The following is a 14,344-nucleotide window of genomic DNA, read 5'->3' on the forward strand; positions in this document are numbered from 1 at the left end:
TATCCTCTGCAGTGACGAGTGCTGAGGCTCATAGCTGGTGAGGCACTGACTTAATCAGAATCAGATTTACAAATACAGACCCGCTGCATGTTACTGTTTACACACACAGTTGGTGACAAAAAACACTGTAGATTATATTATATTAGCTAAATTATGGACAATCAGTTCATTCATTAAATGTTTTTTAGCCATTTTATTGGACAGGAGGAACACGCTGTCTAGAACAGCAGCCAGTGTAGTTAGAGAGGTTGATCGATCCCAGGTGAGGCTCAGCTCGCTGCTGCCTTACCAGCTTCACTTCCCAGGATTTGAAAGGGAAAATGCGAAAATCCAGCGATTTTTAAGAAAAAACAGTCAGAATTTGTTAAGCTACATGAAAAATAGGTACTTTATAGTACAAACCACAAGGTGAAAGTAGCAATATAAATCATTTTATCATTATATATTACGTTTCCATGATGGCCTCCCATGACCACACGTCACTGATCCTCTGCTCTCTTATTCACACTTCTTGCTTTCTCATCTCCACCTACATTCAGCAGCCCACTCTGATCCCTCAGGTCTTTCACACAGAGTCGATTCCATTTTCTGTCGGCTAACACTCCCACCACCACCCGTCACTGTCAGAAGGTATTCTTCACAACCTTCTATTCCTGTCCTTCAGTGACTTTTTTCATATTCTTAATTTCTTTTTTATTCTTTACGTTGCACCCGTCTGTACTTTCCGAGCCCCCCAGATCCCCCACCTCCTCCTGTCCTTCTCTCCCACTTCTCTTTTTGTCTGATAAGTATTCAGTGGCAGCACCATCTTATTCCACATGCTCACTCCCCCAAAACCACAGATGCACCCAGCACCCACTGCCTCCTCTCTCTCTTGCCTGCAATGGTATCTTAGCAACCCAACTTTACAACCAATGGTAACATCAGTCTGGAGTCTAATCTCAACAGTCATGGACTCTCCATTTAAATTGTTATAGTTTAATAGTGTAAGTTACACAAAGTCATCTTAAACAGTCCTCCATCTAAAGTGCAATTCAAACGTATTTCCCCCCTGACTGATTATTTTCCCTTTAATAAATGAAATGATTTGTAATCTGCTCTTTGTATTTCAAGGGCAGATTCATTTTAGAGCACAGTTTTTATCGCACCGTCTTTGTGGTACGACTCATAAATAGCAACAACTTCTCCATCTGATGTCTTAAAGCTTTAGGACTGTGGTCCAATAAACTGAAACTCAATCAGGCTAAACTGAGTAGTCTGTAAAATGGAATTAATCAGTAGAATTAGAACATTTAATCCCGCCTCAGCTTTCCATAAAATCAGATTTGTGGATTTTGAGAAAATGCCGTCGGTTGATTACTATAAATGGCCTCCGACTGAGACAAGTGGTAAGTCAGTGATTACTCCGTGGGTGAGTGAAGATGCATCACTGCAGCACCGTCATGCCTGTAATGTACTTTAAGATCAAAGCATATTGGGTCACTTGAAAAAGAGCTACTTTCCTGGATGGTATCCATCACTGAGACAAAAATAAACATGCATGAAAATGATACCATAAAACAATGAATGCTTTGAATAGAGTTTTTAAGAAAGAGTGTGAACCCTATTTTTTTATTTGGGAAATCAAACTAAAGCAATTCTGAAGATCTGATTGAATGTGATTATGGGTTTTCATTAACTTGTTACCTCCCCCTCCAAACAGGAGGGGCTCATATGTATGCAGTGCTGCAGGGTGCAGTGGAAGCATGAAGGTCCTTGGTTCAAATCCTGGCCGGTGTTGTTTTTGCATGCAGTTTGCATGTTCTTCTTGTTCCTCTCTGGGAACTCCAGCAGATTTAGGATCTCACCCACTTTCCCCTGCTGTACTGTCAGCTGTATGAAGCGGTTCTGCTGACGAGGTAGATTCTTTTCTCTCTTGAAAAAGAATCTAATTGAGGTCACAATCAGTATTTTTTTTTAGTTAATTTCTTGTGAATGTTTGGAGCTGACATTAAAATTTTATACTGTGTGTTACACAGTCCTTGTGGATCACACAAAATATGAAACATTAGGAACTCTTATTGAACCAGGTGATGCCCTGATGGTAGATTGTTTTTATTTTCATGCCATTTTCACATTTCCTTACAACTAATAAGCTGGAAATGTGAAGAGAACTAATTAGAAACTGGTCAAAGGGTCACGATGATAGAACACCAAAAACTATGTTGTATTATATTATATAAATTAAGTAACAATAAAGCCAACTAAAAGAAATCGACAAAAAGAAGTGGCATCCTGATAAGAATTAACCTCTAAACTACAGGATTCCATAATTAACAAGTTCCTGAACACTGAAAAGAAACAACCATGGAGAGCAAATCATCGCAAATCTGCTGAGAATGAGGAGAGGATGCTGGAACTGATCACTGCAGCTAGTCAGTTTTATTCACTTTTAAATTAGCATTCACAGCTTCAAAATATTTCATCCTATAATAAATATCTCATAATAATGTTTGGATATACTTGAGAAATGGAAGGAAAAGCATTTAACTAGCATTCATCCTAAAATCCCTGAATATAAACCAGTGAAAATATTTGCTTTCAGAAGTTGTGTGATCAGAGGCCAGCTGTGGGGAATGTCATCTGGTGCAGATCTAACTGCTCTGCATTTTGGCTCAGAGGTTTGTTAGACAACATTAGTGAACAAAGAGGATCATGGAGACGGAGGAACACGGCAGCAGCTCAGGGAGGAAGCTGCAGAGTGAGATTCTCCAACAAAATCCCAAACGTCTCTCAAGAGTTCTGATCACCACATCATCTGATCATGAAGAGAGCCTGGATCAACTGTAGACTGGACCGGGGTCACATTGATTAGAGGAGGAGCCAAGAGGTAACTCTGGAGGAGCTGCAGACATTCACAGCTCGGGGCAGGAGATAGCTGACTGTGACCACCGCTACAGCACGTCACAAATCTGCTGCCAAAGAAGTCAAGAAAAGAACTGTTGAAACAGATTCTGTAAGAAAGTCACGATGTCACGTTCACTGGAGATGTGGAAGAAAGGGCTCTGCTCAGAGGAAAAATAAAATGAAACTTTCCGGCATACATGCAAAACAGTTAGTGTGGCGGAGAACTAACGCTGCACTTTAACGTGAACACACCGTCCACATGGTGGCAGCAGAGTCCTGCTGAGGAGAAACTGTTCTCCTGGGAAGAAGAGTGCAGCTCAGAGGCAAAGGTGGAAGGAAAACAACTCTAAACATACATCTACACCACATGTGTCGAACATGAGGCCTAGGGGCCAAATTTGGCCCTCTGTAGTTTTTTATGTGGCCCTCTGGACTCCATATTACATCAATAAGTCCCTCTAGTTTTTCACAAATTTGCAAAATTCATACAAAATCAACAGACCTCCATTTTTTTTTTTCTGATTTTAGTGCAAATCTTTCCAAAATTGGTCTAAAGCATTGGGTTTAAGTGGCTGCTGCCTCAATCTCATTGATGTCAAGTTATAGTCCGTAAGTAATGAAAAGTTACATCTAACATTATACAAAATTTCTTACAAATATTTCAAAGTTAGCGCCACAAAATGCTGTGATTTTGATTGCACAAAACACCAACACAATCACAAAGTCCTGGATTGGATTGGACTGACTGGATTTGAGCTTTTTTTTTTCTTTTACCAAAGAGAATGGATAAGGAAATCAGAGTCCAGATGTTTAGATCGCTTAGAGACAAACCTCAACAAATTGCAGCCGGAGCTGCTGGGAATGACGGCTCTTCAAAGTACAGACTCAGGAGGCCTGAATCCAACTCACACCTTCTGATCTGTAATGTAAAAATTTCAATAAAGAAAAAATGGTTGTAACAGGACAAAATGTGATGAGGCTCGAGAGGCCTGAAGAGGCCAGAAGGTCATCTGAGTTTGTGGCTGGTGGTTGCTTAATTTTCATCTCCATGCTGAAAAAAAAGTTCCTCCAGGAAGTTTAGGGATGAAGATTTTATTGAGAGGAACTCCATCAGCATCCTGTTGTGGGCCGCAAACAGTAAGCTGATGATGCTGGCATGATGGGAGCTGGCATCATGTCATCATTCAGGGTCATCTCAGTCCAAAGGGAGCAACGGCTGTCAGCTGCTTCATTTTGAAATTATAGTCTGTCTACAGAAAAGCACAACTTGAATGCAAACCGGATCAAACAAGAACTGTCCTGGTGTGAGTACAGCCTAATTCTAGTTTTATATCTGGACTAAGCTGAGTCTAAATGAAGCCGGTGACTTTTGATGGAATCTCCTTTGGACAGAGGAGACCATAGTGGACGTTTGACTCTAATGTCATGTAAAACACACACACACACACTTCAATAATAGCAGAGGGTCGATGATCTGAGCTGGTTGTGCTGTTACTGGACCTGGAACCCTGCAGTCATTGAATGGACAGCGAACCTCTCCATAAACCAAAGTAGTCCAGATTCAAAGGTGAAGCCATCTGAAGCTCACCTGTAAAAGCACCAAGTAATGAAGACATGTTTCATAAAGCGTAGATGGAAATTCCTTTACAGCCAATGAAGAGGTGATGAGTCGGGACAGGGAGACGTTCTTCTGCAACTGAACCACAGAGTGTGTTCATTACTCCACTCACATGGTTCCTATTTTGGCTTCATCTTTATTTAATAAACAATAAACCATGAATAATGAATAATGTTTTTGTACACTTGAGGTTAGACTTGAAAAATCCAACAACAGTTTTATAGAGATAAGATGATTTTCATTATGAACTCGGATGTAAAGGTTCTTGATTCAGAAGACACTGTGTGTGACTTTGTCATAATGGAGAAAAGGTCATGGAAAAATAAAGATACCATTTATGGGACTATTCAGATTCATTAAACACAGAACATTCATCAAGCCTTTAAAACATTATTTTAATCTTGTAAAACCATTTTTTTACACAATAAACTTTTCAATCACTACATTTCAAAGTCTAAAGCAACTTTTTTTTTCCTGTTTTGGTATAGAACATAATGTTAACGCAGTGAAATGAATGTGAAACTGATAAAAGGAGATTATAAAAGGAGATTTTCCCCTTTTTTTTACTTCACATAATGAGGAGGACATTTCACAATCCTTCCACGCTCCAGCTTCGTTTTCTTTATTGCCAGGCATACGGGCCTTCAGTAGAACTGTAAACTCTTTCAGTGAGCGATGAAGGTTTTGATATTTACTCTCTGAAGCCTGGATTGGAGGGAAGGCGCCACACACTCCTGTCTCTACATTACATCCATCTGACAAACCAGACAAAAAAAAAAAACAAACAAAAAAACATTCTTTGTAGCTTTAAAGCAACAAATAAGAACAAACAGAGTGCAGACATCAGGAGCCTTATGATTTATATTACGTTTCGGCCTGAACTGCATCACTGCTGTGCCGGCCGTAGTGAGCTGTGTTACATTGTGGATGTGTAGTAGGAGGCCTGCACAGCACTCGGCCTGGAGTTGGGTTAGCTGAGCTTAGCTAATGCTAGTTTAGTAAAGCTGTCTGTGGAGAAGTCCAGTTGTTGAGTCTTCCATTCAGTTCGTCTGCAGTTTTTTTTTCAGCTCAACAGTTTTTCCGTTGAAGCAGACAGGTAGGAGTCCTGCCCTGTCCCCCCCCCGTGGAGCTGCACTGGTTGGTGCCACCGCTGCAGAGCTTACTTCAGGAGCCACTGATTCACTGCGTAATGGAAACAGCAGAGAAGAAAAGAGAAATGAATGCAGAGAGAACCTGCAGTTTGGAAGAGAACAGAAAGAGAAACGTCAAATATGAAAGCAAAAAAGAGAAAGAAGCTGGAAGCAGCATCGGACGTCGGACCGGCCGCATGGCGACCGCGGCGACGCCACCCAGTTGTCATCATCAATGCTCTCACGCCATTATGTTTAGTTTATCATTTTAAAAGTGAAACTAAACTAAAAATGAAAATACAGTTGACCAAATAAAACTAGTCTTTCTATAGGTTGTGTATGTGTAACCAAATGCTGCATCTTTTTAAATAGGTAATTGTTTGTTAAAGGTTACTGATGTTTTCTTACAGGTAAAATGAGTTAAATCTTATTCCAACTTTATTGTTAAACTGAATGTGATTGAGACAGAAGCAGAGCGACAGGTGCAGCCGTGCATAAAACGCCCCTGCAAGCATACACAAGTATGATTAACAGCGTTAAGACTGATTGGTTGTTTCTGAGCGGGAGCAGTGTCTGCAGATGTCAGTAGAACCACAGGGAAGAGGCAATGGAGATAATAATTGGCACAGATTGTCTCATACTATACCATCAAGACATAGTTTCTGTCTACAAAAGTCAATATTACGAAAATGTTGAGAAAGAGCCGAGCTCAACCTCTCCAAACTGGCCCCACACCATCAGCTCCACTGCAGCAGACCATACCCTCCACACAGTGCAGTCAGACAAGAGCACTTCTCCTGGCAACTGCTGAAACTAGACTCATCCACTGGATTGGCAGGCAGAGCTATGATTCGACACTCACCAGCCTTGACTGTTAATAAGGTAACGCTGCTTTGAGACTGCAGCTGGCAAGCTAACGGTGCCATGTCTGTTAGGCAGATAGCTGAAAAAAATAAGCAGCTAAATTCTGGATTTTATGTCAGTGTTCTCTGTAAATAGCAAAGTAACCACAAGATAAAATATCATAGCTCTATTAAATGTAACATTTATTCTAGGCTTTTGCTTAAATCTGTATTCCAGAATCAAAACAACAATAACAACATGGCAGGGAAAATAGTTTACTATGGCTAAAACCTTCCAACATGGCAAAAAACACAAAATCTTGCCAAGTATTTTTGGTTTAGTTTCTAGTTTCAATATATTTGTACACTTGAAAAATGAGAAAACCAACCTAGAGGTAACTTTCCAACAAGGTATAAGAGCTTACTTTAAGTCAATAATTCCCTAATATAGATGAAAAAGTTTTAGTTCCACTGGCAGATTGTTTTTTTACACAAGACATTTTCCCATGTTGTAAAATCTGTCAGAGGAACTAACACGTTTTATCACTATCTGGAATTCTTGACTTAGAACAAGCTCTCATGTCTTGTTGGAAAGTTACTTGGAAGATACTTTTCTTGTATTTCAAGTGTTCTAAGACATTAGAGCAAAAATACTCTGTAAGATTGTGTTTTTGCAGAGTAAGTACAAACTCCATTCCTGTGTGTTCAGTGAAAGTGACCGGCTGGCTGACGGTGTTCAGCTCATCCTACTGCTTTTAGCTCATATTATAGTAAATATATATTTATTTAGGCAGAGATAAATATGAGCTTTGGTATGAAGATGTAAATAGTGATAGTGATAGCCTGATTCATACCGTCAGAGTAACAGAGATCTGTCAGAACCTTCAGTGTCTCAGTCATTTTCGCTGATCACTCATGTCTGTAGTCTCTGTTAACGATGGGACATTCCACAGTGATTTGCTGACTTTGACCAAAAGTTTCCTGGTTATTTTTAACTGAGCAAGTGCAACTCAATGGATTTGACAGTCCAGATAGGAGCAACTTAAAAATATCTCCACTTTTGGCATGTAACGGCTCCCCCTAATCAGCTCTGAAGAACGAGAAGCGAGAAAAGAACGTGACGTTATATAAAACTTGGCAACCACTTCCAGCAGGAACTGAAACGCTTTTTCTCGACAGCAGCGGTCGGGTCACCTCTGTACTGCGGGCGCAGGGCGCGGTTGTTGGGGCAGTCGCGGCCCTGCTTGTTGAAGTTGATGTTGGTTCGGATGCAGCGCTGCAGCAGGGGCTGGGCCGGCCGGGTGTTGTCGCTCATGCTCAGGAAGATCTTGTACGGCTCGTTCTGGCTGAGGAGGCGCAGGGAGTGCATCTGCAGGACAAACCCACAGCTCAGTCCGCTTCTGACCGGGGCTACACGGGTCAGCACTCTAACATGTGGAAAATGTGCTACGCACTGGGAACCACACCGAATTAGATGTTATTATAATGACAATTAATAATTATTATAAAATAGATGATGTAGTAAAAATACTACTTTCTTAGCAACCCAGAGCAGAAATTACAACCAACTTCCAGAGAAACTTCTGTTAGCTACTTTATCTGGAGAAACTACTCTTCACCTTAGATCAACATTTAGCCTTAAAGTTTTAAAATCAGAGCAAGATCTAGAAAAACTCCTTTAGTTAGAAATAAACTAGAAACAACATCTAGTTTGATCAGAACAAGAATCCAGAGAAATCCCTGCTGGTTTATAAATTATAGATTACCAATATGTATTGTAGTTTTACACTTCTACTTTTCTTTTCTATTAGTTCATCCAGAGAAACTCCTATTAGTTTATAAATTGTGGAGAACTTTTTGCTTTTCTTTTGTTATTTTATTTGTATTTCCTTCTAATTCACGTCGAGCACTTTGAACTGCCCTGTTGCTGAAAATGAAAAACCTTACATGCACGGCAAAAAGCCACAACAAATCACAGTAATGATGAGGATGTAAACATGTTGATAACAATAAGAATAAAAGTTTTAATTATACTTCTGTTTAATGTTGACCTCAGGCTGGTCATAGCGCAAATAAATAAACGAATGACCAGCACAAAGAGTCAAAGTCAGTTGCACAGGCGACATCTTCCTCCCAGTGCTGAGTCCAGTGAGAAGCTGCAGTGAGTGGGCGTGTGTGTGTGTGTGTGTGTGTGTGTGCGCGTGTGTGCGCGTGTGTGTGTGTGTGTGTCTGTGTGTGAGCCGTTTTCCTCCAGATAAGTGCTGTTCAGGACTGGAACACCGTAACACCCAGTCCCTTTCTGAGGCAGCATGAAAAGGCTTTCAAGGCCTGGAGCAACTACTTCACAAAGGCAAGGAGATTTATAGAGCTGTCATGAAACCTGTATGCAGATTATGATTTTTATATCAACTAATAAATCAAAGCAGAGAGTTTTCTTTGAATCAAGTGGTAAAAAGCAGGTTTCACTCATCACTTCATCTGATGAGTTTGTCCTCTTCTGCAGTTACTGAAGTCTATCTGTTCTTAAAAATGTTTTCCTTTCATTTTTTTTTTTAAGAAGCTGACTTGTAATTCAGAGCACCAATAACTAGAAATGATGTTCCCGCTAGAATGCATGTGGCCTGGTGTTACGTATTCACCCCACTTTTAACTACCTGCATCTGTGTCACATAAACTGGCTTGTTGATGAGGATCCATGTGGAGGTCTCGTAGCAGGGAGGGATGGTGATGGAGCCCTCATAAGTGATGTAGCGGATGGTGTCAGGGTAAAGGTCAGCTATGTTCAGGCCCATTAGTAGGAATGCATCATCTGAAGAAAGGGGAGAAAGCAAGAGAGCTCGTTGTGAGAACATGTTCTGTTGAAGCTCCTTCCTGATGCTCTGATACCAGGGAGAAAACAATGACTTGTCTGTGGATGTGACTCTTACCAGCTTTAACTATCAATCATATGTAGCCTTGTTGAAAACACATGCCTGTGTTTTTAATGGTATCGTATGTGACAAAGCAATTCAGAACAGTGGATACATGTGAATTGACAAGAAAATGCCAATTTTGATTAAGATCCATATTCAGATCTCAAGTCAGATCTTTGTTGATTGCTGCTCTGTGAGCTCAGAAACTGCAGCTCAGAGGCGGAGCTACGTCTCAAAGGCGGAGCTACGTCCATCCAGGTGTTTTGCACAGCTGAATGGTTGCCATGGAGACTAAAGGATTTCTCAAAGATGCATGAAAGAATCAAAGCAACACTCCAGGTATGTTTTTTAATGAGGGAATAACATAATAAAATGATGCAAAAAGTCAATTTTACAAAAATGGCTTTGTTTAGGTCGGATATTGGCATAAATAAGTAAGATATTGTTCTGAGCTTTGGTCCTCTACAGCTGATCCAGAGTTACTGACGTCTCTTCTTCTCTGATTAAAGTGCAGATGGACGTCCATGTCCTGGTAGGCCAGCAGGTGTCCAGATGAAGGAATGATCAGAGTTCTGGCAGATGTTTTAGAACCTAACCCGGCTTTAAAATCTCCACTGCTTCCTCCCCGACCCGTCTGACAAAACAAGCAGCATTTCCATTTTCTAATGTTCAGCAACAAACCTCAGGAATTCACAGAGCATCTGCTTTTATGCGTAGGTTAAAAGACACACAGAATCTGTTCACTACTAAATGACATTTTGGGGGCACTTGGGTGCAATAAATGTTATTTATATGCATCTGTTTTAAAGGAAGTTGAAATCAAATTACACCAACATTTTTAAATTTCTATTTGTGCTACTTCTTGTTTGGGCTATGAAATGAAAGCCTGACAACACGCACTTGTTTGTTGTTGCAATGTGACAAAATGCAACAAACCTAGGAATCCTTGATGGCACCGTTTTTCTGCTATGAATAAATAGAACCTTCAAACAAATGTAAGATATTTTATTCCAAATGAAAGCTTTGAGACAGAGGGATTATTGCCATTTTCATTAATCTATGGTGATAATTATAAGCGAAAAGCATCTCTTACTGTTATAAAAATAGGAAAACATAAATATGTGCATGACGAGGCCAATTTATTGGGTACTGATTATAAAGCTAAAATAAATTCTTTACTTGTCAAGAACAAAATCTTTGATCTCACACAAATCTGGCGCAGTGAGTCATCTTCGTGCTCCGGGTATTTTTATGACACGGTCCCACCTCAGGCTGGAATTAACATCCGTCACTCTGTTTATATGATTAAACATCACATCTGAAATTCTGCCACATTCAGTGCAATTCAACAGGAATTGGAAATTCTTATTAGTCTCCACAGTTACTGAGTGGCAGCTCTCTTCTTCACGCAACCTTCAGCGCAACGTCTGCCTCCATCTCGGACTAACACAAAACTTTTCTGTCTTCTTTCTTTAGTGTTTATTTGAATGGAGAAGAGCTTAATGTAAAGAAATAGAAGCTAACACAGAACACAAAACCATTGATAGCTTTAGCTAATGTGCAACGTACATCCCCAGAGGAGCCATTGACAATATTAAATAGTAAAAACAGTACAACAGGATAAAATATATATACAGTACAGACCAAAAGTTTGGACACACCTTCTCATTGAATTCAATTAGAAAGTGTGTCCAAACTTTTGGTCTGTACTGTAAAATAAATTCTAAAATTAATATAAAACAGACCACAACACTCCGGGTATGTTTTTGATGAGGGAATGACACTGTAACATAAAGCTAAAGAAAATTTGATTTTACCTGGTACTTCACCTTAAATCAATAAAATCATGATTTTAAAACTCAATCTTGCATTTCATCTGGTTGTCTCTGATATAAACGTGTAAACGGATCTGAAACACTGAAGTGTGAATGTAAAGAAAAAAGATGGTAAATCACTAAAGTCAACGGTGTTTTGCCCATGAAGTCCAGACAAAAACCCACAGAGCATGGAATGTTCTCAATAGAGTGTGTTTAGATTTGGTTCAGACCACCAATCAGAAAGCTCTGTTCAGTTTGTCCGGTCAGTTTGTCTTACGTTTGTAGTTGATTCTGGTTATGGTGTCTCTGTTGAGCATACGGTTGAGGAAGCCGTTGGAGTTTTCTGAGAGCTGAAATGGAAGAAACAAACATCAAATATTAACAAAAAAACCAAGCTGCACCACAAACAAAAGTTTTTTTCTTTTCTTTTTGCTGCATTTTGCATTGTTACAATCCATTATTCACAAATTGCACTTTGTTTTTAGTACTGAGTAGAGGCTGATATTCTGCAGATCTCTTTGCTTGATAAGTGATCAACCTTCACAGTAACTTAATCTTCCACACTTAGAACGTCATTATTTACCGTCGTGCTAGTCTGTGGTGGTTATATTTTTTGCTCCCACAGTATTTTAACTACAAGGCACTACATGGTATTCAATGATTCCCTGTCATGCTTGATTTTTATTTTTCTGATCATGTACACATGGTCAGGCCATTTTATTGCAGGAATCCAGTCACTATGACAATCAAACCTTAATGAAGATGGAGACCACAGCGATGCCGTGAGGACTCTTAGCCGCCTCACTGTAGTTAGCATACAGATCTTGATTATAGTGGATAAGTTGGACCTGAAAGAGACAAACAAAGAGAAGAAGAGCTACCTGATTTAAACAGGTAGCTCTAAGCACTGGAAGTAGAGCTAAGACTGAGTGTTTTCAGCATGTCTTCTTTTCTACTTTGTTAAGCAAACTAGAAATGCCTCACATCCCCATTAAATAATCGATTTACAGCTTTTTAAATAAGTGTGATTGAGCACAGTTATTGTATGGGTCAGCCTAGAAGGTAAATTCTCTTTTCAAGCTGGTTTCTCCATCCATTGGGGATGATGCAGGCTGGACATGTGGGACATGTCCCATGCATGGTTAAGATGTGATAATGTGACTTTCCAAGGCATATTTAAACACACTAAAAGCATACAGTTTGTCTTTTCCTAACAAGCCGTGTAAGTTGTGTAGGGCTGCTGCATGCAGATAATGTTGGGTAAATGATTAGTTCATCCAAGTCAGTTTACTTATCAAGTTAACAAGAATACTTGTTAACTCGATAAAACAGGCATGTTGTTGCTGCCTGTTTTGCATCTCTTGCTAGTGGGTTAATGGCAGGAATAAATCCAGTCCCTTTTCATCTTTGTACAGACGTTGTGCTCACTGCAGCTTTCCACATATTTAAAGCAGAGCCTTATTGGAACAATAGGAAGAGAGAAGACATTGGAGCAGCATATTGAACGTGTTGAACAAAACATGAACGTTAACAAAACCTAAAGTGATTCCACATGTCAGATCGGGGTGATGCTGTTGGCCTTTCCTCTTCCTCTGGGCCCATAATGGTCTGAGTTGATATGTTTTTATTAGATTACTGCTGCCTGGCTTTTTTACACTGGGAATGGTGCACATGTGCAACAAAACAAGGACAATCCGCCTGAATAGGATGGATTTTTAAATGAATACTTCTACCTCTAATATATTGTCAAACATATCTGCTGGTCTTCTTTCGTGTACGTATTAACTTAAAGGAATCTCACAGCTGATCTATTTGGTTTGGTATAATGTGGGGCCTCCTTCTGCAGCCAACCTCAACTGTTCTGGGAAGGAAGGCGTTCTGTAAGGTGTACGAGTGTGTTGTCCAAAACTGAGCCAGAAAGCCAGAGCACAACATGATGTTACAATAGAAGACAAAGATTTGGACGAGTCAGAGAGAAGAAGAGGAGGAAGAGGAGAGAGGTGGAGGATTAAGGAAGCAGAACAGAAAAAGAGGCAGAGAAAAACTGTACTGTGATTACTACAGCACTGCATGTACAGACCTGTCCTGTGTTTCCCTTTCTCACCAATTTAAAAGTAAAGATAAATGTGAATCTTGTCCAGCCTCCCACAACTACAACTTACAATACTTGTCATCAAAACTTTCGTTTACAACAGAGCATCTCTCTTACGACGGTCTCATCCAAACACAATGAAACAGGGACTTGACATTCTGAGGCACTGACATGTTCACTGATACAGATATTTCATTTTGTGGAATGGCCTCAGGATTCTGAGAAAGAAACTGGGTTTTGCAGGTAATCCATGCTGTTATGCTGTTTGCACAAATAGTTTTGAGAAATGCACTTGCTGCTTTGTGAATGTCGTAAATGATTCGAGAAATGCACCAACGCGAGAGAGAAACTCTGGGGCTGAGAGCAGCTCAGATTAATCCACTGGGTTGACAAACAGAAACATCAGTCATCATTCCACAGAACATGTCTCTGCAGCTGTAGAGTCCAGTGGCGGTGTACTTCACACCCCAGCATTGCACTTGGTGCTCAGTCAAAAAACCCCATTCCATAAACGTCTCTGCTCAGAGCTCCTGAATTAATCTGAAGGTTGTATGAAGTTTGAAGGTCTGCAGCGACTGACTGCAGAACGTCTGGGACTTCTTTAAACTACGTGCCTCAGCATATTGGTAGTGGGAGGCTAAGTAGAAGTTGTCTCACCACTCTGTTCTTCTTATAGCCCACCGCTGTAATGTGGGTTCTTGTTATTCAGTTGATTCTACTTTACCTTAGGAGTAAGCTCACTTTGGGGCATTTCTCAAATAATTTGCGAACAATAAATAAAATTCTCAAAACAATTCGTACAAACAGCATGGATTACCTACAACACCCAGTTTTACAGATAAATATCTGTAACACTGAACATGTCAGAGCTTCAGACTGACAAATCCTTGTTTCATTGTGTTTGGATAAGACTATCAGATTAGCCATGTTGTCTATATAGCAGGATACTTTGAGGGATACTTTGATGTAAATTATGCCTAAAGTTTTGGTGACAAGTACTGTAAGTTGTAGTGTGGGAGACCAATGACAAGAGGCTGGACAAGGTTC

The 14,344-nt window shown here is 40.1% G+C and overlaps 1 protein-coding gene across 1 annotated transcript in view; it reads right to left on the bottom strand.

Moving 5' to 3' along the window:
• Positions 1 to 4,881: 4,881 nt before the first annotated feature.
• The window catches only part of LOC122821313 (carbonic anhydrase-related protein 10-like), an 88,106-nt gene continuing 78,643 nt past the window's right edge, over positions 4,882 to 14,344 (bottom strand). Inside the window, exons 5-9 of the mRNA XM_044099103.1 lie at positions 11,958 to 12,053; positions 11,483 to 11,555; positions 9,131 to 9,285; positions 7,671 to 7,845; positions 4,882 to 5,686 (exon numbers count right to left, since the gene is read on the bottom strand). Of these exons, the coding sequence (XP_043955038.1) occupies positions 5,664 to 5,686; positions 7,671 to 7,845; positions 9,131 to 9,285; positions 11,483 to 11,555; positions 11,958 to 12,053 (522 nt within the window). The 3' untranslated portion in view covers positions 4,882 to 5,663. The remainder of the gene's footprint in view (positions 5,687 to 7,670; positions 7,846 to 9,130; positions 9,286 to 11,482; positions 11,556 to 11,957; positions 12,054 to 14,344) is intronic.

This window comes from Gambusia affinis, linkage group LG19 (genome assembly GCF_019740435.1).
Source record: "Gambusia affinis linkage group LG19, SWU_Gaff_1.0, whole genome shotgun sequence".
NCBI classification, from domain to species: Eukaryota; Metazoa; Chordata; class Actinopteri; order Cyprinodontiformes; family Poeciliidae; genus Gambusia; species Gambusia affinis.